The sequence below is a fragment of the Zonotrichia albicollis genome, chromosome 3, assembly GCF_047830755.1.
Source record: "Zonotrichia albicollis isolate bZonAlb1 chromosome 3, bZonAlb1.hap1, whole genome shotgun sequence".
In the NCBI taxonomy this organism is placed as follows: Eukaryota; Metazoa; Chordata; class Aves; order Passeriformes; family Passerellidae; genus Zonotrichia; species Zonotrichia albicollis.
Window position 1 is genome coordinate 53,582,640 of NC_133821.1, and position 27,631 is coordinate 53,610,270.

Genomic DNA, 27,631 nt, shown 5'->3' on the forward strand with positions numbered 1-27,631 from the left:
CCATCTCCTCCTGATCTCGCTCGGCACCGTTCGGCTCCTCCCAGCTCCTCCTGATCTCGCTCGGCACCGTTCGGCTCCGCCCAGCTCCGCCCAGCTCCTCCCGGTCGCGCTCGGCTCCCGGCCGTTCCCGCGCGGCCCCGCCCCGCGGTGACGCGCTCAGCGGGCGCCCGGCGGGAGCGCGGTGCCGGTGCCGCATCCACAGCCATGTTCCCGTCGACTCCCGCCTCGCCGCGGACCCCGGGCGGGTCGGCCCGCAGGCCCCTGGGCAGCGCCGCGCCCAGCCCTCTCTCCCGGCCCGGCGGCAAGAAGGGCCTGCCGGTCGTGGCGGCAGCCGCCTCCCCGGTGCTGTTCTCGCCGGCGGCGCGGAGGAGCGGCTCCCTCTCGGCGCGGTGAGTCCCGGCCCGGCCAATGTGGGGTACATTATAGTTCTGTACATTAAAGCCGTACTCATACGGCACCACGTGTTCGGCGTTATGGGTACCCCTTATTAGCTTTTGAGTTCGCGGGTTCCTCACATATGTCCCTGTGTGATACAAGTATGATATATGAAAATTATAAGAACTTCCGTATTTATAAGGAAGATAAAATAGGCAAAGTTTAGGCATTTCACACCCACCCCTCTCCCCAGCCTCTTCCCTGTCTTCTCCCTTCCATAGGGATCAAAACTGATATACGGCATGAGCCCAGAGCAGTTTCAGGCTTCATAATCTCTTTTCTTGGGAGCAGCTATTTGTTGTGTAGTTGATATAAAGAGGAATGCCCATGTTCAGTTTTGGAGAACTTTTACTTCAAGCCTTCTTAATAATTTTTGCTAACTGGGTGCAAGGATTGTCCACTAGCTATGAATTAGCTTTTGCCATTTCACGCAGGGAGGTCTGAGACATCATTGTGAGGAGAAATAAAAGGAGGGCATTAACTTGTAAAAGCAGAGAAATGTGCCCACCTCATTGTGTTCAGAAGACAACACAGACATGGTGAATATCTTCATTCTGTAGATAACCAGAGTGTAGAGAAGTTGAACAGTGAGTTTGTTGCTGGTGGAGTGATGCATATTCAAAGTCAGTTCTTTAAAAATAAAGAATTTGATGACAGCTAGTGACTTGTAAGGAAGCCACCAAGTTATTACTGTAGATGGTGTTCCCAGAGAAAGCATATTTATTTTACATAAATCTGTTTCTGAAGAGAGACTCATGAAGTAAATGTCTGCTGAAACTGATGAATAAGCAATAAAAAGTTAACTGTAACTTTGTTTTGTTTAAGAGCAACTCCTACAAGAGTTATCCAGCTTCCTACAGCAACTGAGACTATTAACTATGATGTTAAGGCTTTTGGATCCTCTCTGCCTGTTAAGGTTATGGAAGCCCTGAAGAAGGCTGATGGTAAGAACTGGTGTTATTTTTCTCCATGAAAATTGACAGGTGAGAGAATTCTTAACGTGTCATTGATGCCATTGAAATGCTGACTTTACAGGGGAAGCTGAATGTCTGTGCCTTTCTTTGAATCCAGCCTGGTTGTCTATGTAACAATAATTATAATGATGCCCATGTGGATGTGAATGCATCAGGCGCTGCTTATGCAATTTATTGTGAAAAAACAAGTGTATAAGGAAAGCTAATAGTAGGTCTTTAGTAGCTTTTACTTATTGGTTCTTCCTTACCTTTTTTACTTGTTTTGGTTTTGCTGTGTCCTAGAGTGGATGTTTAATATTTTTCTTTATTTCAATTCCCGTTTGTTATCTCTTCCAAAGGTTTGTATCTCTAGTGATACAAACCTTTCCCTGAGGTCAAGAAATTGGTCTCCTGAACAATTTTTTCTCTGTGGATAAGTTTTTCCTTTATAGTAGATACAAGTGGAACCAAATATGTATCTTAAAAATACTGTTAAAATTGTTGAGTGATTTACAAAGCTATTACAATCTCCTCTAAATACATGGAAATGGGTTTTGGTGTTGTCTCTTCATTCTCAAAGGCTGAGGGTTTATCAAATGGATTTTTCAACTAGATGTAGTAATTTGATATGTTAATCATATAGATGGAAATTCTAACATGAAAACTAGTTTAATAGAAAACATTTCTTATTTTCATGTAAGAATGAAAGTTTATTGGTTTAAACGTTACTCTACAGTGTTTTAAAAATCTGAATGCTTTAAAGAAGTTACTTTTTTATGTAGCTGATGACCAGCTGAGCGTTCAAGTGGATGAAAGTGGATGGGCCTGGCTTGTTCATAAGGAGAGGCTGATTATTTGGAAGATTGGTCAGTCTGCAGTAGCTAAGGTAACTAAAAGGTCAAGATGGAAAATCTGTACTTTATAACTATTTTAACTATAGTTATGCAGTTATGGGGTTGGGTTTTTTTCAGCTGGAGTTTGTCTGTTTTCCCCCAAAAGCAGCAGGATTGTTAGGAAGTCGTGCTAACAACAGTAACTGAAACTGAAGCGTTTGAGAGAGCTTATAATTTTTATATTCCTCTCTTCAGTTTTAATTGTCACCTTGACACTAAGGTTAATTCTTTATATTTTAATGAGTGTGGCCTTTAGGTTAGATAGACTTGGTAAAGCTTATTTTGATAATTAAAATCTAGTTGATATAGTATGGATTGGTTTAGGTTATTCTGGGACCAATTTTCAATTTGCAACAAGCCCCAAAAACACGGTTCATTTCAGAGGTACTGAACATATGTTTCGCCTAGATTTCTTAGGTCAAGAATTTTTGTATCACTCTGGACAGTACTTCTTTCAGCATCATTTCAGTGATGGTCAGAGAAAAACAAAATCAAAGTTACAAAATCAACTTTTTTCAGTCAGAACAATGTATGTTCATTATGCAGGTCCTGCACCTACAGGAGAGTGTCAGGTATACATATTGTGGCACCTGAAGAGATTTTTCAAGGGATTAAAATTTTTCTGGTTGTTTAACTTCAAGGGCGTAGGGGAGTGGGAAATGTTTCCCCTCTCTACCCTGTTAGTACCTAATAAGTTATCTCAAGAATTTCTAGTTTAATTTTGTTTTAGTATTGATTTAAGGAATAGTCAAATAATCCAATATTGTGTTGTGTGAAACACTCAGAAATAACTAAAGAAAACCATATATATATTTGAAAACTTGAAGATGTTTTTTAACTGTTTGCTGGTTGTGACAACCTTGTTGAAATTGTTTCATGACCTCTTTTTGGTTCTCACACAGGGTCTGGGTTAGTTGAAATGTAGTTTTTAGCAGGGTCAAAAAGTCCAAAGACTTTGAGGAATAAGTTCTTCCAGTCTCATATTTATTATGACATCTCTTTCTTTCTTCCAGTTATCTCTGTGCAAGGAATTGCAGCTGCCACCCAGTGACTTCCAATGGAGTTCTAGTTTAGCAGCTATATCTTGTCTCAATTCTTCAGGTGAAGCACCTTCTCTTCAGGTGATCAAATTTTACATTTTAATGTGTTTAAAAGTGGCATAATAATAACTTTGAATATATCCTTTTTTGTGAAAAGGATCTATTCAAAGTATTTGAAAACATTTGATGGTACACTATCTATTCAGAAGGTCAGGATTGATAGTTGGCAGTAAATATCTTTGAAGTAAACAAACTTCTGCTAGTCTTTTTAAATTGCACCTTGTGCATCCTATAGGATCAGATTAAATAATAGTTTTTCTAAGGGTTACTTAAAAATGCAGTAAACTCAGAGCTGTTGTGTTAACAAACACCAGGGCAATCAAAACTGGGTCAGACCAAGTGCACCTTAAGTGCTGGCTGACAACATTGTTCAGTGGATTAATTCCCAGTGTCCATAGCTGAGAGGTAAACCCCAACACCCTCCCTTGGCTGCTCTCTGTAAGGAATTTGACACTGGAAGGACAGACTTAATCTGTCTTGACTGATTGGTTTCCTAAGTGTTTTTTTTCTGAGTTACTGTATTAGAGGGTGAGGTTCAAAGATCAGTTGTGTTCTGAAGGTGTGTTCATGTGTCTGTTACTATCATTCATGAAAAGAACCTCTCATTTTCAGCTTAGGTTTCAGTTAATATATGTGATGCTCTGATAAAGTGGCTAAGAAGCTGTGCTTGGAAGTCAGCAGCAGCACAGAATATGTAATACGATCTTTTCTTTTGATTTGTTTGTTGTGTTACTCTTCCAGATGATAAAATGCAATCTTAGTATTTTGGGATTATCTCATGAAACCTGAAATGTTCTGACTTAGTTTAAGAGGAAGTAATATGCCAAACCCTAATACTTTATTTATTGTAGTTTTAAATTTCATCATTCTTTAACTTGTGAACTTAAAATTGGTGTCTAGTAAAAAATTGGTTAGAAAACTCCAAGGAGCTCTATAACAATTCCCCTACAGTTCTTCTACTGTTCTGTGATTTTTACTTTTTTTTTAACAACCAGTTGATTAAGTACAATGCTTTTCTCTAAATCTCTACCTGAACAGTCTCTTGCTTCACACTTTTAATTTCGTATCTGTGATTTCCTGAGTTACTTTGTAGGCCTATGCCTTTGGAAAGAAGAGCTGCCATGTGATTTGATATTTCTCTTAAAGACACTACAGCAGTTTCTTTGCTAAATTATGATCTGCATTTCAAGGCTTCCATAGTAGCTTTTAACTATTGGCATCTGAAATTCTCCACAGGACCCTTTCTGTTTTACAACTGTAAACTGTAAACTGTAACTTCAGCAGCAGACCTTGAATTATCAGGAATAAAAACCAGCAGAAAGTGTTCAGTAGGAAAATAAATGTGTATAACATTCCTTGCACAAATTAAGTTGTGCTGCAGAATATTTTTGTGATTCAGTCCCAGGTCTATCAGCGTCTATCCATGTGTATTTGCTACTTTGTCATGTCTTTGTCACCCACAGCCTCAATGTGTAAAATAAGTTAGAGCTGCAGTCTGATTTAATATTATTATTATTATCATCATCGTCATCATCTTGCCTGTTCTCTTAATTGCTTTTTCACTTCAAGTCTCTGGCAATAATGGTGGCTACCAGTGAAGGTTCTGTGCGCTACTGGCCCAATCTTGCACATGAAGGATCCTATACAGACACTTTCACAGACTTTGGAGGTTCTCTGTGCAGTTTCCTCACAGCAGTAAAGGTAAAACAGTATGATTTATATTAAAATTCCAGTTTTATTCCTAATCTAAAGGTGGAAAAGTATGCTCTACTTTATTATTCTTAAATCTGCAATAAATGTGGTGCAGGTAACACTATTTTTTGTCATTAGGTTCCAATGATTATGTGAGAGTTTAGTTCTGTTTATTAACTGAAATTGAATTTCATAGATAAAAATGTTACCTAAAGATAAGAAAGTGAGTCTCTGCCAGTGTCATGTACCGATGAGATGTTTGTCTTTTTCTAAGGATGCCTTGTGTCTTGTTCAGCATTTACCCATATGAGCTGTCATAAGGCATTTTAGCTGACAGTAGAGTTTTCTAGAACATGATTTTTATTCTTTTTATTGTAGTTGCTTTTTTTTTAATGTAGGTGCTTTCTCTTTTTTTAGGGGGGAAGCTTTATTTTATCATCTTCCAGAGGTCAGCTAGTCCGGTTGATACCTGATAGTTCTGGCAAGATTCATCAACATGCCTTGCCACAGGGGCAGGGCATGTTTTCTGGAATTGGTAGAAAGGTTTCTTCTTTCCTGGGTATATTGTCTCCTGGAAGTGATGCAGTGGTAAGCTTGAGAAGCATTCATCTTCTTTAATTTCTCTTTCTAGCCTGTGTTTTTAAAAGGAAAAAGAAAAGATTGTATAAAGATGACATGACAAAAAACACATTACTCACTCAGCTCATTTATGTTACTTATATTTCTTTGAAGTTTGAAACAAAAACAGAAACCAAATAAATCTGTATGTTTTAGGAAGGCAAATGCTGGCTTATTCTTTAGCTCTGAATAAAAGGAGACTTCAGAGTTGTAGTCCTTCCTGGGGAATATGCAATTGTTGCATGTCCTGCCCCTTTCTAGTGATAGCCTCATTACTAATTGAAGAAACCACCCTGTAATTCTTCTTTTCTGATGTAGCACTGCCAAGAGTTGATGATTGGCTTGAGTTTTGTCAATGAACTCCACAGAAGTCGGCAGGAAGTACAACAAATGTATTTAGTGTAGTTGTTCTTTTATCTATAAAATAAGACTTCTCTTGGAAGTTATTATAATGCTCATCTTGAGTGCAACTTCTGTAGATTGCCCAAGGAAGTGACTCTTTTTGTGGACTAAGGCTGGTTTAGATTATTCTACCCAAATATTCAGGCTTTCCTTTAACTTTTTTAGCTTTTTCATTTTTTAAATGCAGATTTCTAGTGTTCTTTGGGATAGAGAGAGATCAGGCTTTTACATGCTGACAAGTTCAAATCTAAACAAATGGGAGATTGATGATTCATCAGAACGTTACATTTTCAGCTGGGATATCAACAGGATCCTGAAAGAACATATTACAGATGCAATTTGGGTAAGTCAGCCCAACTGGAAAGAATTAGTGTGTTTGTTTCAATTGATAGCCTGTTTATATTCAGTTACACAACAGCTGTATTTCTTTTTTTAGGGATCTGAAAGTAACTATGAAGATATTAAAGGAGGAGTAAATGTACAATACATGGATTTGCAACAGAATCGGTAAGGAAGTACACTTGCATCTGGTAAGACCTTCATTAATGAGATAAATCTGTTCTGTTTTCCTGCAAAAACTTCAGGTAATTGCAATTTAATTTTACTGGAGTGGAACTGTTGATACAATAAGCACCTTCTATGAGGTAATTAGGTTATCCTATATTTCATGCTATCATCTTTTCAGCTTTACAAATCCTTTACCTGATAATAATTCCCTTTACCTTTTTTAGTGTCATTTTATCAGTATTGTCTATTTATTTTGTCTTGATTTTACAAAGACAAAAAATAAGCAACTGTAACTTGTTCCAGCAGATGCAGAGAATTTAGTATCTCTTGCATTTGAATTAATTACATGAAATTACAACTGTCTTTGTACTGCAATATGAATACTGTTAATAAAGTAACTTGGAAGAACAAAAAGTGCAGTTTTTCTTTCTAAAAGAATAAAAGATTGAGCAATATCTAGTTGAGATTGTAGTTAGAATTTCAATTTTTTTTTTTGAGTGATAATGTTTGAGCAAGTAAAACATGTAATAATCATCTCTCAATGGTGTGGTGTCTGTTGTTGAATAGTGATGGGCTGGTCATACTTGCTGCAGCATGGCATCCTGGAGATCGTCCGTGTCTTGTCTACTACACTCTGATAACAGTAGAAGATAAAGGCTGTCAGATGTCTGATGATGTTGTTGTGGAGGTCACACAGTATAATCCAACTTTTCAGGTATGCTGATGGAGGTTCTGATACCGACTTAATCTTAAGTTCAGTGTCAGATTTTTGTCTAAAGGAAAATCAGTTTCCCTTGGATGTATGTATTTGTAAGACTGAGGAAAATGTGTACCAGCATCTCTTAGTGTTTAATACTAACTGTATGAAAAGTTTGTGCTTTGCATTTTAAGTTATAAGATAAAACCCTCAAAAATAAGTGTAATCTGATTTTTTTAAATTTTTGTGCTGTCTTTGAAAGTTTCTACAGAGTGATTTTATCCTATACTCTTTACAGATTACACTGTTCTAAATGGATTACAAGAGTATAGGATAAAATATACTATTTTATATTTTAAAATAGTATAAAATACACTATTTAAAAATATAAAATAGAGATTGAGATCAAACTCTGAGACTCTTGTTGTTGGACACAGAATTATGAGATCTCTTTTTTGGTCCTTACTGGGCAGCTGGCTTGTTCAGAGGGGAGGACATTGGTTGTGTGTGGAGTACATTGTCTGGCTGTGTGTTCTGGAAGCATAAACCTGGGGATTAGATTGCTTTGGTAAACTTCTTCCACTCTTCCCTCTCTCCCCACTGCCTGTAATGGCATCTTAAAGCTCAAAGGTGGAAGAAGAGTGTGAAAACTATTGAATAATTCATCTGTTTACTTATCTCTCCATGTGAAATTATCAAGAATATAATGCATATGAGAGGGGAAAAAACCCCATGATCTAAAATTTTAGGGCAAATTGGAAGTGATTTTGTTTGGTTTTTTAGGTTGTAAGTTACATCCATACCTCATTGTTAAAAACTAAAACAAGTTCAGGAGCATGGATTAGCATTTAAAATTTTAAACATTTAAGGGATTGATTACATATGTGATATTGTCCGTATTCATCACTTTCAGTCAGAAGATGAAATGTTGTGCTGCCTGGTAGTCCCAGATTACTTCAGCCATGCTGCTTACCTTTACAAGGAAGATGAAGTGTTTGCTTGTTCCACTGGAACTGGCAGAATTTCCTTACCACAGGAAAAAATCATATTTGGCATACAAGGTAACTTGCTGTGGAGGGAAATCAAATTTTGTTGGTACCTCTTGATTCAATATTTTCACAGTATTTAGATATCTCAGAGAGCAGTGTCATCCTTGTGCTCCTTTATTAAATGTTTCAAGGTGAGAATGTCTCTTGGGTGTATGGAGAAGTGCTGATGTGACAGCCAGTCATGTTGTTACTCTACAGTGTTTCAAATGAAAATGAAGCAGGTGCCTGTTCTTGGTATATGAAAGGATGGGAGATTTTGCTTGTGGGGCTTTTTCCTTGCTTTTTCTCTTTCCAGCGTTCACTATGGGTTGATATTTTTCCTTGAAGTTAACTTAGTGCCAGATGTCTCTGAGTATGTCATCCATGACCTTCAGAGGTGTTTTCAAGTACAGCAGGAGCATCAGGCCTTAGGCAGAATTTGAATTAACTGAATCTTGAAGTTTTTCTTTGTTTCTTCTCTTTTCTTCCTTTTTTTTAACACTTGCAGTATCTGGAAGTCTACATCTAGAGTAGCAAATAGTTCCACAATTTTTCTAAGTCAGGTGCAGTTATCAATTACTATTGGTTATTAATGACAAAAGTCAATAATTGTTTATGAAACTCTTAGGTGTTGGCCTTTAAATAAAGTGGTAATTATGTGCTTGGTTTTTTTCTCCTCTCCTTATTTCAGGAGATAGTATTTTAGGAGCAGGTTCCTGTAATAGCCTGCCCATCTTCTTTGCCAAAAAAAGTGGACTTGTCACTATCTTGTCCAGGGAAAATATTTCTGTGCTTCCTGAAGACCTGGAAGATGCCCTGTCCTCTTCTATTGCTGGACCAAGAAGTGAGGTAATGGTTATTTGCTTGCCTGTTGAAAACAGGGTACAAATAAAGTGGTTTTTTATTTTTGAATTTTCACTGTGGAAATCTTTGCTTGTTTGTGTTTAAAACTTTTTTTTTTTTTAATAGAAATTCAAACACTTGTAATGAAGGCAGTTTTCAAAACAAAATTTTTTACTTCTGCCAGTTTGAGTAGCTTTTTTTGTTTTCATTTGTTTCACACTTGAAGTTTCCATGAAATTTGCATTTTTTCCTTATAGGTGTGTTGCTGTCAATCACTAGGCCTAATATAACACTATAATCAGTTGTTATTATTAACTGATATTTTAGTGGAAGTCCTTTGTGTGACTGGGCTGATGAAACTGTGTTTTTCTTAACAAACTAGTTTCTAGTTTAGTTTGTCTGCAGTTAAACTGTTCTTGTGGGTGATAGTTCTCAGGAATACCTTTTGAATCCTGTCAGAAATGGTGGGTTTGAATCTTCAAATAATTATCATTAAAAATCAGATGGGCAGAGTAAGTTGGTGTAAGTTCCTTTGCAGATGGTGTGAATTTTGGTCAAACCTCTGTGTAACTTTCATTATAACCTATCTTAGAGGTTTATGTTTGACATACTAAACATAACTACTTCCAGGTGGTAACTTTATTTTAAATCTGTGGCATTGCCACTTTAAAAATTTGTTTTCATTTCATAATGAAGATTATTATTTGTCTTGCAGCTAAAGCTTTTTTTTTTGTATTTTCAGAGTCCTGCATTTGATGCAACTGGCAGGCTAGAAGTTATAGCTCAAGAAGATAAAACCAAATTATTGAAAGCTGCTTTTTTACAGTACTGCAGGTAGAAATCACACTTCATTTTTGAGACTTTGTTTGCTGTTTTTGAAGGCACTCTGGTATCTGAGTAAGAGATTGTTTTGGTTAGGATATTCCTGTGCTGTTTTAGTTGTAGCTTTTTTAATGATGCACATCTTTATTAGGAGAGCATTAAATGCACCTTGGGCTAGTGTACAAGGGATGTGTGCTAGAAAGGAGCAGACTTTTGTAATTTCAATCACTTGCCACTTACCCTGTGTAAATTCTATGGGTATGTTTGTGCCAGTGAAACAACTTTGAGCTTTGCATTTTGACTTACTTATTCTTTAATAAGTGGTGTTTTGTTGTTGAGAAGACTTTTTTGTCCTCATTTTTATTTGCCTAGCTGCTTTCAGTAATACTTTTAAGTGTACTTATGGCCATGAATATTGACTGGTATGGCAGACTTTGGGCAGGATGATTTTTTCTTTCAGATTGGCTGATATGGAAGAATTAGTGGAACAAAATACCCTGTTTGTCAAACTATCCTCATTAAAAAAGTTGGAGTGTGGGGAGGTGTGTGATGCTCCTGAAAGGTTTGATGTTGAGATGAATGATGGGAGCAAAGAAGGAAAAGCAGAAAGAAGATAAACATATCTGTAGGCTTAGATGAATTATATTTAGAGGGCATTGTTGTCAATATTTATGTATTTAAAAAGCAAAGTGAACAACCCACACACTCTCTTAAGACTAATCTCCTTAAAGAGTCTTAAAACTTGGAAAGAACAGGTTCAAGATAAGAGGGTAGGTGTGCTTTTGCCATAGAACTTCATGTGAGGTAAAAGATAAGGAAGGGGATTAGACAGAGAGAATAAAGATACCAATACAAGATCTGTAAACAGGCACAGAATTTAGACAAATTCTGCGTGTGTTCAGAAGTGTCATTAAACAGAACCTGCTGAACATGGCTGGCATAGCTGTGGTCTGAGAGCATAGTTAACAAATAGTGTTATTGAGGATGTGTACAAGGGGGTTGGAAACAGAAGGAAGTGTGAGGTAGTAAGGTAGTAAGAAAAAAAAATATTAATATCTCGTAATGTCTTTTTATTTCAATAAAAATCTGGGCTATATTTATGAAACTAGAAGAAAATAATAATTTTATGTATATAGTAGTTATTCTGATTTTTTTTCCAGAAAAAATTGTTCTGGTGAAATGAATGGAGCAGTATTCCACAGAACATATATAGCAATTGGCTTGTCCAGATGGCCAGACCAAATAATGGGAGGTTGTGCAGCCCCTGGAAGTGCCAAGTGTACCAGCTGTACAGTGAGGTCTGGCAGCTTTGTAGACCTGGTGATCTTTAGAGAAGATAGGAAGTTCTGTGGAAAGATCAAGTGCCCTTTTTGAGGGCACTTCATGATTGGAAGGAGCTAATAAAGTCCCATGTAATTTCCTTAGAAACACATCCTGCTGGGTAGTAAAGATGGGACTTAGTTTTTAATAGAAGATTCAGTTTATTCCAGTTTTTCAAAAGTATCCTTTGTTTGGATGCTCCAGTGTATCTGGATGCGCTGCTGGGTTGTTTGTTTTTGTTGTTTGGTTTTTTTTTAATTCATAGACATCTTGGTCATTTAAATGTTCAAACTGACAGTTTCATGAAAAATAGAAATACTTCCAGTGTTGGACTGACAATATCCCCTCTCAGTCAGAAGACTATAATTTTTAGTATATACACAAAATCAAATCCCTGGGTTTTGTGTGTATTGCATAATTCCTACACAGAGGTACAACTTCATACTTTGAAGGTCTGTGTTCGGTTGCTTCTTGCTCTTTGACTTACTGATATGAATAAGAGGGGATTCTTTGAAATGATAGGCAATAAAAATAATGCATTATATTTGCTGAAGCATTTTCCTGAGAGCCTTTATGAGCTTCCCCTTTATTGCCATTAGGGAGTGCTTGAGAAAATGACAAAATTTTAAAGCAAGCAATAGAAGTTTAGTGACTTAAGTACTAGATACATCCAGGCTTAGCTCTGTGTGATGAGTCTTTTCTCTTAAATAATAATAATAAAGGTAATAAAAAAAAGGGTGCCTTGACTCTTGGCTTGGGCTTTTTTGATTTATAAGTTGTGCAGCCTTCTTGCTTTTAAAGAATTGGAGTACCTTTTATCCACAGTTAGTTTAGAGAGAGTTCAAAAAATGCTTCATGTATATCTAAAGAACTTCAGAAAAAGTGTATCAGAAAATCCTGTTAACTGAGGGTTTGTTTTTTTTATGATCCTGTTGGTTGATTTTATTTGGCACACTGTTTCATTTATTTCAGGAAAGATATAGTCAATGCACAGAGCATGGTAATGGAGCTCTTTCCAAGTAATGCAGACCTGGAGTCTGATGCTGAGCTGGATAGAGCAGTGACTCAGATCAGTGGGGACTTAATGGATGATTACCCTGCCTCTGATCCAAGATGGGCTGAATCTGTACCTGAAGGTAAATATAACATGTTGGTTTTGGAGCTTTTTGGTTTGTGGTTTTGTTTGGTTGGTTTTGTTGTTGTTTGTTATTTGTTGTTTTTTCTGAAGTAGTTTCTATAATATTCTAGATAACATTATACTTTAAGCTTTGCAAAGAAGGCATAAGTGTCCTTTGCCCTCTATCACCTTTCCACAAAGACTTAAAGATGCATCTTTTGATATTACCAGATAAGCTTGCAGTCTGCTGCGATTAGTTCTTGACTTCTTGCAGTAAACACAAACAGCAAGGAAAAAATATTTCTGAGAAGGGTACTTTGTGCAAGGATCAGGTGATGTTACTCTAGTATTTCCATGATTCCTTGTGTAGTTTTGAATAATTTTCCAAAAAATGGATGTGTTAAGAGAAAGAGCTTATTTGTTCATTGTTAGCCCCTTTGTCAGTGTGACTGCACAGCTGTTCACCTGGGATCCTGGGTAGAGTGAGCTGGTATTCCTCTGGGACTTTGGTATTTATATCTGCCTGAAAGAGGACTAGAGAAATTGGTTTATGGGTATTTGTTGTACATAAAGCATTAAAGCAGATGTTTTTAGCAAGAAACTTCTTTGTTCATGTATTGGTGTCTCTTACAAGTTTTTATTTGAAAGTGGCCTCAAACCTCTAGGCAGTAGCTGCCAGTTACAGAGTGGAGGCTTAGTTTGAAAGTTCATGTAAATAGTTACAGTTGGATGATGTTTTGTTGTTTGTGTGGGGCAGCCAGTTGGAAATTGTTAGGCATCACATCCTCACTATTTTCTGAATCAACTTTATTTTTAATTTGGCAGCCTGTCTGTGCTTATTCCTGACTAAAGCCAGAAATGAAAATTGATAGCTTCTTGGAAATTGTCTTGCTAAGTTTGCTCAGTGATAGCTTTTCCAAGTTTTTGTCTTGATATTGTAAGCAGACTCAGTTTATACAAAAAATCTGGATGTGGAGTCAATTAGATCTATCAAATAGATTACAGCCTGCTAACACTGTAGCTTCTAGTAGCTATGGTCTAATGCATAATAAATTTAGCAATAGCTAGTCCACCACAAGGATAAAAATATAAGTCTGGATCCTACTAAAACTAGAATATGCTCGTGAGCTGCTGTTTTAGCAGCATAATGAATTGAATATTTCAGAATACTACTGATCTAAAGATACTTTATTTCTTCCAAAAGCTTTTCTTCAGCCATTATAGAGTTGAAAAAGATAGAGTAAAAATAGCATGGTAAGCAGTATATAAATGTGTGTGCATATACTGTAAAAAGTACCAGTGTGGTACTACTATAAAAATTGACAGATTAGTTTAACTCAGAGACACAAAACATCCAGAAATGAAGATATAAAGTGCTCTGACCTAAGACTTTACTTTTTTTAGAAGCAGCTGGTTTCAGCAACACATCTCTCATTCTTCTTCATCAGCTAGAGGATAAGACAAAAGCACACTCATTCTTCATTGAGTTTCTTCATCAGGTAAGTCCTACTGTTGTTGTGGTATCAGCACACACAGTTTATTACTCTGTGTTGATTCCTCTAGAACACTGTTTAAAGTGCACGGGGTGTTTTGTTTTGGTGTTTTTAATAAAAGGTCGGTGTGTTTGAGCGTCTGGGCAGTTTTCCAGTGCGAGGGATGCCGATGGCCACCCGACTGCTGCTCTGTGAGCACGCAGAGAAACTGGCAGCAGCTATTGTTCTCAAGAATCACCACTCCAGGCTGCCTGAGCTGGTGAATGCTGCTATACTGATTGCATTGAACAAAAGGGAATGTGATGTTCCACCAAGCCTTACCCCTGCTGATGTGTTCTTCAGGGAGGTAAGAAACCTGTCCTTCCTGAATTACTGTATGGCCTTGCACGTAGTAAATGTTGCAGTGCTTTGAAATGCACTTTGAAACTTTTCCCTGTAAAACTGTAAAAATCTATTCAACTTTACACAACTACCCTTTAAATAGGGATAATGTGGTAGTATTTTCCTCACTTTGGTGTATGTACTTTTTTGTGTCTGCAACTGAAACACAATTTCTGACAAATTTTATGTAGCAGACGTTACAATTTCCAACTATCCAACATGGATAAGCAATGAAAAGGACAACTGAAATTCTCTGACACATAAGATGCATGCTAAATTATAATTTTTAAGGGATGGACTGAAGATTTTGAAGCTTTCCAGGCAGGAGAGCTGCTTTGATGAGCTGTCCTGGATGAAATTATATTAGTTCAGTCACTTACAATTTTTGTCCTCTCTACCATTAGTCAAGCTAAGTTAGTTCTCCGTTTATGCTGCGTTCCGGTCAAGTGCTCTTTCTTTCTTTCTTCCTTCTTAAGAAGAACTATGCACAAAACATTTATTTTTAGGAAGTTTTTTACTGCAGAGAACAATAGTTGCTAAGGGAGAAAAATAAATATAAAAGAAAACAGAAATAATAGTCTGCTATTTTAAAGCAGATATGTTATCCAGTATGCTTTATGTAACAAAGATTCTGCTGCCAAATATTCCAGAAGATGATAGAAGAATATGCTTAATGGAAGTGTATGGAGTGGTCTTCAGAAATGAGGGTTTTTTCCTTTTCCTTTCAGATTTAAGTCCAGAAAGAAGGTATTTTTTTGTAGTTTTAAGTATTGGATGAACCATAAGCTGGTTATCATTATGCATTAGGTTAGTTGATACCTTTTAATATTTTTGGCTGTTTATGTGGTTTATACTAATGTACTTATTTTCTATATAGCTCTTGTCTTTCAGGTATCAGCTGACAGTGGACATGTTAGTGTTCAGTGTAACTTTTGTTTCTGTCTTCAAGGTATCCCAGATAGATTCCATCTTTGAATGCTTATTAGAAGAGGAAGAGCAAATCCTGAAAGACATGCCTATTGAATCAATTGAGTGGGCCCAGATAGTTGTCAATGTGAACAACATCATTAAGGTACAGAACTCCTTAACCAAGATGTCTGTGGGAGGGGAAGACAAGCATTGAAGGGCACAGAAGAAGTTGAGTGTAGCACATCCGAGTTACTGACATGTGAAGAAAAATGAATGTGCTTTTCACATGTCCATATACAGCAGGAAGGAAAAGACAACCTTGAGTGGAATTAGGGATGTTCCTTTTCCTCCTGAGCTACTGTTAAAGATAATTTGAGAAGTTGCAGCTTTGTTGGAAGTTGTGAAGCCATGAATATATAGCAAAGATTGAAGAATTTGTGTTTGAGCCCTGAGGTTTCTTGCTCAGTCAATATGTCCCCATCTGTCCAACTGAGAAAGTGGTGTAGAAAGAATGTGGGTATTGAAGGAACATTTCAGAATTACAAAAGGCATCTTTTTGTGGTCTGTGTGTTCTGAGGTAACTTTAAAATACTGATATCCTTACCTTTCACTAGGATATGCTACAAGCTGCCTGTCAGTATCGTCAGTCTAGAGCCTCTTTATATAAAACAGGAGAACTTCCAGAAAGAGAACCTGAATATATTCCATGGACAGGTGAGAAAATACTATTACAAGTTCATAAGTTTCAGAACACGTGAACTTCAGTCTGAATTTTAAACTTTCTGTTAAAAGCTGCTACAGGGTTGTTAGTGAGAGTAAGTGAAAATGAAGTTTTCATTTGGGGAATTAAATGGGATGAATCAATTAACTCTTAGTTTGTCCAGTACTGATGATGCTTTTTTTAAAAAATTGCATTGCAAATTTGGCTGTAAAACCACAAATTTGGGAAAGAAAACTAGTTTTAGAATTTTTATAGATTTTTTTAATGCATTGGTTGTGGTTGGCAGATCTGTGGGGTACATAACATTAAAATAAATCATAAAATATGATCCATAGCTGTTTTAAAAGGACTGATGATTCTCTACTTGCAGAAATGTTGTTTTGTTTTGATGGTTTAATAGTGTGAAAAACCATCAGAACAAATGTTCTCCGAAGAGACACTTTCCAATTGATGCTTAAGCTTCCTTGTAGCCTCTACAAGTAAAACACTTTTGTTTAGTGCTTCTAAGACAGAAATCTTGCAATCCATATTCCTCCTCACAAAAGCAGGACCCATGCAAACTCTTTTCATCTTGTGTTTTGATGACTATATCAAAGTATTTAAATGGGGTTAACAGAAGTCACCTTTTCCTTGTGCGTATTCTCTGAGTTTGTTTAGAAATAGTGCGAGTAACTCTTCTGAAAAAAGAGCTGATGTTGGTAGCTGGCAGCATAGATCTGCGTAGTTCGGGTATTTAGTTGGGCTCAGTTTAATATGTAAAACTACATGGGAGCAGTTGTTTATTGCTGGGAGTGGAGTGATGACGGCATTACTTTGATTTTCAGAACAAAACCATTTCTTGGCTTTTTTTCCCTTTTTTTTTTTTTTATTGTACATAGTCATGTTTTTCTTTCGCTTTGCCGCAGGTTGCTGTGGCGATTGGATTATTGCTTTAATGTTCCCTGTGCTGTTTTCCCCAGCCTCCAGCGGCCTGCGCGCGGCGATAGCGCGGCAGCACGGCACCATCCTGAAGGTGGTGTATCCCCAGGTGGACAGCAACCTGCGCAGCGTGCTGGCCGAGCAGCTGGTGGCGCTGCTGGATTGCCTCCTGGATGGCTACGTGGCTCAGCTGAAGTCTGTGGATCGCCTGGCCGACCAGGAGCGCTACAGCAGCGTGGAAATGGAATATGTGCAGAAAAGATCCGAGCTCTTGTCCCCTCTCCGTGAGTGCTCTCCGTGCTCTTAACCACAAAGATTAAATGGTCCGTTCGATGAGGAAATGACACCAATTTGGAGTAAATGGCATCTGTGTATGAATTCTGTTTGCTTTACACAGTTGCTTCCAGAGTACAAAGGGCTGGTCTATGATTTAATGAGATAATTACAAACTAAAAGCAGATTACAAGTTAGCATCCAGGACCGCACTCCATGTCTATACCTCTCGTTAGACATCTAGGTGACTGAACTTTCATCTTCTGCTAACTTGTTGCACTTTTCTGGCAGTTTTTTATCCTGGACTGCGGGGCTGAAGGTAGCCTGTAGATGGATTCTAAATGTTTATATTGTTGCAAGCTGAGATCAACTTATATGCCTGAAAGCTTGTTTGGTGTTTATCAGTGAATAGTTAGTTTTTGAAGTCAAATTATTTAATAATCATACCCACTGTTTAACATGTTAGATATGGTCAAGTCCTGAATCAGTAAGCCGTAGAAAATCTCCCTTTTAAAATGGAAATAAGTTAGTGTAAATGCATTTTAGTAACTTTGGAAAGTTAAAATTTTTTTGACTGAAGTAAATTATATAAATAGTGATATATATAATATATCACTATTTATATAATTTAATGGTAATATGATTAATGATAATATATAACTAATGATAATATTTGAACATTCCTAGAAAAAGCTTCATTAAACTATCATTGCTCATGTTCATGGGTTCTGTTAGCTTATAAATACATTTTGTATCATTGTGTTCAATCTAAGATTCATATTTCCTTACAAAGAGAACTAAGTCTTCTACTGACTCATACATTTTTAACTGAACAAAAAGGAAGATTCTAAATAGTTTCTCTTCAATGCAAGCCCAATTATCCTTATTTATTCTGTTTGTTTTCAAAAGCCTATGGCTGCTCCTTTTTTGCTTCGTGCATTTAAGTGGCTGTTATTGTAGATGTTAAATCATGGAATTGCCTCCCCCAGTGCAAACAGCAGATGATGTTAACTTCCAGAAGAAATAGAAGGCATGATGCCATTTAGTATCCCCTTTTTCCCTCTTGTGCTGTGGGACAGAGGTGGTGGGTCTGTGACCACCGTGCATGGGCACAGGAGATTTATGCAGGAGGGGAATGTTCTTTGGGAATGTGTGAGTATCTCCTCAATGGCAACACTTGAAACTTGTTTTCATTTTTCTGGTCTCAGACAAAGGTGAGCTCCTTTGATAAAACTTTTTTCTTGGTTACTTAGTTTCCCTGGGACAGTACCAGTTGGCAGCTGCTTTAGCAGAGAAGTACTGCGACTTTGATATCCTGGTGCAAATGTGTGAGCAGACAGACAACCAGGCCAGGTTGCAACGCTACATGACTCAGTTTGCAGATCAGGCAAGTCTCTTCTATTTCCTTTAGCTAGTGTTTTATAATAAGTTTGTACCTGAAATGTTGCAAAATTTATTATTTCTTTCTGGGGTTTCTTTTCCTGTTTTTTTTAATGCTGATGTCATTATGTATACATACAGGGGTGATGTGGAAAATTGAAGTCGATATTCACTGTAAAATATTCAGTGGAGTATTTTATATTGGGAAGGCAAAGCTAGCCAGCAGAAATGGCTGGGACCTTTTTATGGGACCTTTTTGTGCCCCAAACATGTTTTCTCACTCTTAGCATTTTGTGATTTCTTCACTCAGGTGCTGTTGTCGTTACACTGTTGTTTTATTAAACTAACATAATATAAAATGAAGGATAATTTCCAAAAGAGATGAAATTGTTAAATGTATACATAGAAAAGTAATTAATGTGTAATATAAAACTAGTTAGGAACAGTAGGAAGGTAGGGCTGTTGCTTGGGGGTTTTTTGCATTGTCCTGCTACATATTTGTTGGATGGTCTTCCCACTGTCTGTTAAAAACCAGTGTAAAAATTAAGTGTGCTGAAATATTAGAAAGCTTAAGAAAAAGGTGGTAGAGACTACTCGAAATGTGTGGGACTAAAACAAAAATGTGTTAATTTGAGAATTGGTGAAATGAGTTTGTTTAGCTTTCCACAACTATTGGGGAAAGAGAAATTCTGCAGTCTACATGTTTCCTAGTAGAGTACATAAAGATTGTTTAAATAACAAAAACCAGAAGTATCAGTAATATACAGAAATTATAGCAAACTTTTTAAATAGTGCATCTTAAAATACTCAGCCTGACTGTCAAAGCGGATAAATTACCATTTTTTTCCCTCTTCATGTGCTTTATTTTAAAGCAGAAATTAAAAACTTCCTGAAAAGAAGTTACTGTGGCAAATATAGAGCTGAATAGATAAATCTAATGGATAGGCTATCAGACTGATATCCTCTTCAGACTTCATTTTAAAATTGTTAATGCAATTAAAATTTAGCATTACTCTAATATTGTCCTGAAAAGACTAAATTGAATTTTGAACAGAAATCCTGGTTAGTTATTTCACATTCAAGTTTTTGAGGATAAAATAGGATGTTTTTTTATTTTTAAAAAAGAGAGGTTTTTTTAAACAATGTCTGAGAGAAGGAAGGTTACAGGTTAATTAGTAGGTAGGAGGGAATGTTTCAAAACCAGTGACAGCTGAAGTAAACTTGTTTATGAAAGGAAATAATAAGCATGGAGTTTCGAAGGAGGCAAAGAAAGAGGTCTGAAAATGAGACAAGAAGAATTAGGTTTTATGTCATTCCTGTTCATGTGTATTAACGTGAAGAATTTACTTTTGGCACTTCCATCACTTTAATTGAAGGATTCTGTGTTTATCAGCATCTGTTGCAGAGAGCTCATGAATACTTTAAGCACCTGTCAGGACTCTTAGGGGGATTTTATCAACACTGTAATTTCTGTCGTGTGTGTGTGTGTGTGTGTGTGTGTGTGTGGCTTTATCGAGGTTCTTACTATTTTTTTACTAATTGTATTTTATAAAGCACTTAGAAGGCAAGCCAGATATGAAATGTAACTTTTAGATTTGTTCATATTTCTGTTGTGTTCAGAACTTCTCAGATTTCCTGTTCCGCTGGTATCTGGAAAAAGGGAAGCGAGGAAAGCTGTTATCCCAGCCTATTGCTCAGCATGGACAGCTGGCCAGTTTCTTGCAAGCACATGAACATCTGAGCTGGTTACATGACATCAATAGCCAGGATTTGCAAAAGGTGGGGTTTCTTAAATACAGCCAAATGGAAATACCACATGTTGAACAGGTCAGGTACATATTCAAGTAGGTAATTTATTGAGTTATGACTCTTCCCCATCAAAAGGCAGCTTGTCCAGGTGAGTTAGGAGAAGGATTGCAGATAATTAATTTGTTCCTTTCGGAGTACCAAAAGCCCCTCTTCAGGCATCATCTGATAGTTCATGTATATATAATATCATGCATATAATATCATGCACCTGTAATGGAAATTAGAGCTGCTTTTCATCCCTGGCTGGTGGCTAGTACTTCTTACTGAGGAAGTTTGGTTTGCCTACATGATCACAACTTTGATGGAATTGGGAATTTATAAGGAATATCAATAGCATTATAATATTGTCCAGCCAGGGAAAACCTGAAACTTCTCTTTCAAGACTTACATCTTAAAGCTAAGGAATTTAGAGATATCATGAAAGTAAAAAAGCTATTGGTAACTTTAATCACTTACATTCATAGTTTAAAGTATTTTTAATAGTAAATATGCCTGTGGATAGATAAATGTAACACTGTTTTTAAACGTGATCATTTGTTGTCTTCTGGGCTTTCAAATTATATCACCTCTACTTCCTGGTCAGTCTTTCCATCATTCTGCTAGACTTAAAAATGCATTTCATTTAACAGTTAAAACTATTTAAAATCAAAAATGGCTTATTTCAATCTACATGCACATTTGCTAAGCATGAAAACCATGGAAACATTTATCCTACTGCAAATTCTATGTTCATAGAATAGCTGTATCCCTCTTATACAAACAAAAAAAGTCCCACTCATATCAACCCCTACCAAAAACGATAAAAACCACTCTGAGAATACTGTAATATTCCATTTGTGTCAGTTGAGGTTTTCTATGTCATGTCAAAGCACTTTGAAGAGGAGGTATGGATTCTAAAATATATACTTAATTCTGTGTAGATAGTTTATTTCTGAGTAAGTGCTCAGAAACTGTTCCTTTGTCTGAAAAACAAATTCTTGCCTCTGTATTTGGTTACTGCAATTCTTGTTTTTCAAATTCTCAAATTAACAGGTAAAAACAATCTGCATGAAGAAGTGCTCTGTCAAAACATATTTGCCTGGCTTTTATTGTAAAGAATTTAATTAGATCCTAAAAATACAGTATGTGAAGTTGCAGTTTATCCTTTGAGAATGCAGTAGATTTTTTTTTATTTGCAATGAAAAGAGTTTTTAAATGTTTTGCTGAAAGAGAGAGCATCTTCTCGGAGGCTGTAATGCAGAGTTTCACTGTGTAAATTGTACAACTTTTAAAATTAAGGGTTATAATACTACAAAAAATAAATAGCTGTGAAATTTCTGTTCAGATGAATTTCTTTCTTTTCTTCTGATCCTAATTTACAAAACTGATTTCTAACATCTGTATTTATTTTAGGCTCACAGAACATTGCAGACTTTAGCAAATATGGAGACACGATATTTTGCAAAGAAGAAAACACTTCTTGGCTTGAGCAAATTAGCTGCACTGGCATCAGACTTCTCGGAAGACATACTACAAGAGAAAATAGAAGGTAAGAAATAAAAACAGGACAAAGTGAAGAAAAGACTTACTGAATTACTGAATTAGAATGCCATTAATTTTGGAGATTGATTTTTCTTTGTTGAGGGTGCTGACTTAGTGTGGTAAGGATTAATAGGCTGATGATTTTGCTCGTTTTAGGAAGCACAAGGAAGACAGTGTGAGGCAGTAAACTGAGTCTTCACTTTCATATGTGAGTTAGGACTAGGAGCATGGCAAATCTGTGCCTTTCCACTTTTTCTACTAACATGTATACTATTGGCAGAAATAACAAGCAGCACCTGTACTTTGAGAAGTGGCTGAAAATTGTCAGCCATTCACACTGAATGTACTTTAATGAATCTGCATTTTATATTTCAGATGCAAGGTAAAAATTACTTAATTTCTTAGAGCCCGTTTATAGAATGCCTTTCACTTTTGAATTATTCTCAAGTCCTGAAGCTCTTAGGCTATACAAGGAAATCCTGTAACTGTAATGCAGTTGCAAATATATACAGTTGTAATCAAGAAGTGCTTTCTCAGGGTTTTGCTTTTTATCTAGGAGGGTTACCATGACAGTGTTTCACTGTACTCTATCTGAAATTACGTGAACAGGAGAAGTACAAATATCTCTCCTGCTTCATTACCGAGTGCAATGGTTCCACTGCTCTGCCATTCCTACCCCTTTGGAAAATACTGTTTGTGCGGCATATGTGCTGTGAGTTTGAGAAAAAGCAATTTTGCAGTACTGGTTAAAGGATTCTGGCCACCAGGGGGAGGCTTTGGAATATGACTCAGGGTTGCTGCTCAAGCTTACTTCTGTTTATCTGCGTATTCAACCATCTGTGTAATGAACAATTCTTATATCCTGTTGAAAAAGCCTGGTAATAGTTACGTTAAGTAAGTAGGCTTTAAAAATTATTTTTAGCTCATAATAATAATAATGTATTATCTGCCTTTTAAGTTGTATAGCATTGCATGAAATCTTGAAGTTTAAATCTGTTTTTTATCACCGTGAAAATGACTGCTGATGTGAAGAATCTCACCTTTAAATAAAAAAGTTTAAAAATTACAAATGAGATAATCAAAGCTTTATTTCAGTGGACTAGAAGACTCTCAAAATTAGTTCTGGAATGCATTCTGCTACACATTTCTGTGTGGCACATGATGTAGTTATTAAAATTTAAACTCTTCATGTATCACTTTCCTGTTGATAAAGAAAGACTAATTATTTCTGCTACATTTTGCTTATTCCTCTAAACAGATAAAATGCTCCACAGAATTATTTTCCCTATTCTAACATGCAGTGAAAGTTAGTGGGAAGGGCAGGGTTCGTATAGTATGGTTGATATTATTCCATTTGGATGTCTCAGACTAGCAAGTTTCTCATCCTAAAGCAGCTCATACTGGCAAGTATAAAACAGTCAAGAATTGAACAGTTAATGAGATGGGTCATGTCCATGGCACAGCTCCCTCAAGTTGCAACCAACTCATTTTCCTGTGCAGTGCAACAGCTTCCACCCAATCCTTTGTATTAATTTTGAAGTTTTGGGGCAAAATTAGAGTTATGCATTTTCATTGCACTGGGAACATGAGTGGAAAGTAAGAACTGGTTCCCTGGGAAGGCACTATTGAAGTGGAAGTATTTCTGTGCTTTGGGAATGTGGATGAGTCCAAAGAGAATGCTTCATAACAAACGCTTGTAGGCTTGAATAATATTGTGGCTTGACAGTTGCTGTTGTGCCACAAAATTTATTATTACATTTTAGTAACATGAAACATTCATTTCCTTAAATGACTACAAGAAATATCAGAGCAGGAGCGCTTTTTGTTACATCAGGAGACGCTTCCCGAACAACTCCTGGCAGAGAAGCAGCTGAACCTCAACGATATGCCAGTGCTGTCTGCATCTCAGCTCATTGATGTAAGTGTCCTATGTTGTCTTCATTACACAGGTAAACTTCCAGTGTGTTTTCTGCCCCTTTGTGGTGAAATAAATCAGAAGGTCACAGCTGCCTTTATCCCTTACATAACTTGCTAAGCACCTAAAGATCTGATCTATGAATTAGTTTGACTTCACTTAGTTTCTACCAGCAAACATCAGAATGATGGGTTTGGTCCTAGTTTTTTTCTGTTGAATGTGTGCTTTGGAGTGCTGCTGCAAGAATAAGCAAATCAGATCAGTGTCAGAAGTTGATTTACTAGTCTAAACAAGGTTTTGGATGTGAGACACCAAAGGATATTTTTACCTTCCTTTGCATTCTTGGTAGGGCAGAAGTTGGAAGGCAGAATGAACAAACACTTCTACCCTAGTGGAGAGGGATGCTGCAAGATAGAAAAAGGAAGTACTAGAACCAGGAAGAGGCTTTTGGTCACCTGTTGCAAAGAGGCACCTGAAGTCTTTCTAATTTTGTTTTCTTTTACAAAAATCCAACCCATCATGAAACAAAAATTAGAACTGTTCCAGTACTGGGATAAGTAATAGTGCTGATTCCTTTTTCACATTCCTTTCTGGGATCAGCCAGGAACCAGTAGCCTTACTGATTCTGCCTGGTTTTGCCACATTTTTTTACCATCCAGTGATGCACACAAAAAATACTCCACGAATAACAGCAATGCATTGTAAAAGAAGTCACTTATATCTGGGTGTCAATATTTCTGTATTTTTTGTAATCCTGTGGAAAATCAAAAGCTGACATGTAAACAAGCTGCTTGTTTACATTCTGGTTATTTTCTTAGAACTGTGCTAATAGCAGATTGTGAAGTGCTTACCTGTGTCTTTAAGTAAGGCTATCTGTGGGATTAGGGAAGGATAGGAAGTGTCAGTCAGGACTTGGCAAGTGCTGGCACCACAACTGTTTTCCTTCTGAATTCTCTCTTATTGTCAAACTAGTGTTAATACTTGCTACTTGCAATGCAAAAATGAGACTCAGAAAGTGAAAATTAAAAGAGTGTTAATGTTAATTTTTCTTTGAAGCACTAATTTATAGTTGGGTGATATGAAATACTGAGGGGAACTTGTTGTTTTTAAGGGTTGAAAGGCAGCACATGTGCTGAAGTTCTGCTTTGAGCTTAATTACCGAAATAATTCGGAGAGCTTATTTGTGGAGCTGAGCTCTGCCTACAGTAGTCCAGGAATGTTACAGCCTTAAATGGCACTTAAATTTGAAACGCAGCAGCCTTGTATCCAGTATCATTTGTCCACAGGCCATTGTCACGTAGGTGGAATGCTGCTCTAAAACCTTAAGTATATTCCTTACTATAAAAATACTAGCGGTTGAATCAAGACATATTTTCATGAGAAGGTCATGTAAGTCGAAAATATGTGGTGGTCTTCCTACAGTGGGTTGTCCCTGATACCAGTTACGTTAGTTTGTAGGCTAAAAATAATTCTTCATGTTAATCTCTGATTTCATAGTTGTTCATATGTGATGAGAACAGAAGAGCCAATGAATATGACTTCAAGAAAGCACTTGATCTGCTGGAATATATTGATGAGGTAGGAAAACTTTTTGAAGAATTTCTAACCTAGAGATTTTTTTATTATTATTTAAGCTAGGGTGGTGCATCTGTAGTTAATTAACATATTAGTTTAGTGTATGGTAATTAAAGCAACCCCAGTGTGTTTTTTCAGTTTGTTTTTAAGTCACTGGAGACATAATGCCAAATGCAGTTCAGATAATTTAAGAAAAATTACACTCTTCATCTTCATTTCCCATTTATAGTCTATAGTTTCTTTTTAGAGCCTTGCTTCCCTACAGGCTATCTCCAAACAGGACAAAGATTAACTTGTTTTCATAGTTCAGTTCTTGTGTCCTCCCTCCTGACAGTTTCATTGATTGTCATGAGGTAATGTGTGATAGTCACCACTTTCTAACACGTAAATAGCTTTGAACCACAGATTTGCCATCTGCTTTTTTCCAAATTTTTTTTTCTTTCTCAATAGAATAAATGTTACTCTAAACCCATGCAATTTCAAATTTTTTTCCCAGAGATATTAAAATTCCTAACAACTTATGTAGAACCATTCAGCACAAATCAGAGGTGGTGGTTTCTGTGCAATGCAGAAACTGCCCTTTTCAAATCAAATGTATATCTTTGAAAACATTTACTAATGTTTTCATATAGCATACATCCTCATGTGAACACTAGTGCATGTTATGGCAAGTTAGCTTTGCCATACCAAAAAAAGAGCTTTGACACCACTCTTCATTTAGCACATGGGTAAAATAAAATTTGCCTAGAATACAATGTTTTGCAAATTGATATTTTTGTGCCCTTTTACAAGCTGTGTTAGTTGGTTGTCAGCAGTCAAGTGATGCTGTAGAAAGTCTGAATCCAAGATTTCAAATGAAAACAAACAGTGTTTGGTGTTTCAAAAGTCCAATCAGATCATCTGTTAAAACAGCATTTTTTAAAAATTGCGTTTGGTGATAGAAGAATTTAATTCATTGGTGCAGTCTGCATGATAGCGTGATTATTTCTTTGTAAAAAACCCTAGAAATTTAATATGCCTGTCTTTTCTCCTTATATGAATTGAAGGAAGAAGAAGTGGATGTAAATGATCTTAAACTCAAAATTCTCTGTAAAGCTCTCCAAAGAGATGGGTAAGTATAAATATAAGTTCCTGAGACACAGCTCTTCCAGAATTATATCTTAGTGCACTATTCTCTAATTCACAAAAAATACTTAATTTCACAGGATAAGGTTAGTAAAGTATAATGTGTCTGATCAGAACATGTATTCTTATTTGAAAAGTGAAACTACAGCAAAAAAAAATCTGCAGTACTTTGTTGATGTATCTCAATGGCAACCTACTGTGCAGTCCTGGCACCTGATGCAGAAATGAACCCATGCAGCTTTTAGCTTTTGTTCTTGAACCCTTTCCTGAAGTGAAAGAAGTGACCAATGCTGAACTTTAACCTTTTTTTTTTCCTATGAAGCATCTCAAGTAGAAGCTTTTTAATAAGATTACATAGGCAGAGGTCACTCCTGCAAGCTTTTATTTCACTTGGATTTTGCCATTGAACCACACTGGCAGTTTCATGACCTTTTTGAGTTAAAACTGCATTTTTGGTTGTAAGAGATCAAATTCTTAGAAAAGCCGCTCTTGTGGATCTTTAAAACCAAATACAGGCAAAATCCAGTTGGTCACAGGGACCTTCTCATCAAACAGTGGTACTGTTCTCTTTCCCAGGTTAAATGACACAAATGGCATTTCCTCCCTTTCCTTTCCAACTCTCAGAAGTCTTCCGACTTTCCTAACTCCCACCTATGTTCCCAGAGGAAGCTAAGGAAGAAAAGATGAGGAGAGAATACGTTCCAAATGCACTGTGCCGTTTGTGATTAAAATGGAAATAAGCAGCATTTGGATTCACACTTATGCATAGGATAGATTCCAAATGGCAGTGGTGTCTAGGAAATAATTCCTAATTGCATGGCTAAGTTATGTCCATATATAACACAAATCATAAGCAGAGAGAGGTTCACACTATTCCAAGTGTTTTCCATTCCTGTAATTTTAAAGCAGAAGAATTCAGAGCTCATGCATGGCACCAGTCCAGTTACTGGTTTATGATCTGTCTACCCTGGACAAGCACAGGGTTTTGAATGTGATAATTTTGACGGTTCAAACACATACAATGGTGACTGGATAGTGGGTAGAAAACTTGATGTCCCAGCTGAGTTTCTAGTCCAGCAAGGCTCACAAAGGCTTACAGAGAGGTGGTGGTAACTTTCATCTGTGTGCAAAAGTAAACATTAGAGATGTGACAGTTCCTGCTTTTGAGGATGGCCTGTGGTTTC

General features: G+C 36.7%; 1 protein-coding gene across 1 annotated transcript in view; it reads left to right on the top strand.

Moving 5' to 3' along the window:
* The first annotated feature begins 204 nt into the window (after window positions 1-204).
* NUP133 (nucleoporin 133) overlaps window positions 205-27,631 on the top strand; it is a 29,894-nt gene continuing 2,467 nt past the window's right edge. The window contains exons 1-24 of the mRNA XM_074537475.1: window positions 205-389; window positions 1,261-1,379; window positions 2,171-2,274; window positions 3,295-3,402; window positions 4,951-5,082; window positions 5,491-5,661; window positions 6,281-6,436; window positions 6,530-6,600; window positions 7,168-7,315; window positions 8,211-8,358; window positions 9,017-9,174; window positions 9,911-10,002; window positions 12,283-12,446; window positions 13,832-13,926; window positions 14,042-14,266; window positions 15,251-15,373; window positions 15,825-15,924; window positions 16,891-17,133; window positions 18,376-18,509; window positions 20,123-20,281; window positions 21,704-21,839; window positions 23,632-23,750; window positions 25,245-25,325; window positions 26,369-26,433. Of these exons, the coding sequence (XP_074393576.1) occupies window positions 205-389; window positions 1,261-1,379; window positions 2,171-2,274; window positions 3,295-3,402; window positions 4,951-5,082; window positions 5,491-5,661; window positions 6,281-6,436; window positions 6,530-6,600; window positions 7,168-7,315; window positions 8,211-8,358; window positions 9,017-9,174; window positions 9,911-10,002; window positions 12,283-12,446; window positions 13,832-13,926; window positions 14,042-14,266; window positions 15,251-15,373; window positions 15,825-15,924; window positions 16,891-17,133; window positions 18,376-18,509; window positions 20,123-20,281; window positions 21,704-21,839; window positions 23,632-23,750; window positions 25,245-25,325; window positions 26,369-26,433 (3,236 nt within the window). The remainder of the gene's footprint in view (window positions 390-1,260; window positions 1,380-2,170; window positions 2,275-3,294; window positions 3,403-4,950; window positions 5,083-5,490; window positions 5,662-6,280; window positions 6,437-6,529; window positions 6,601-7,167; window positions 7,316-8,210; window positions 8,359-9,016; window positions 9,175-9,910; window positions 10,003-12,282; window positions 12,447-13,831; window positions 13,927-14,041; window positions 14,267-15,250; window positions 15,374-15,824; window positions 15,925-16,890; window positions 17,134-18,375; window positions 18,510-20,122; window positions 20,282-21,703; window positions 21,840-23,631; window positions 23,751-25,244; window positions 25,326-26,368; window positions 26,434-27,631) is intronic.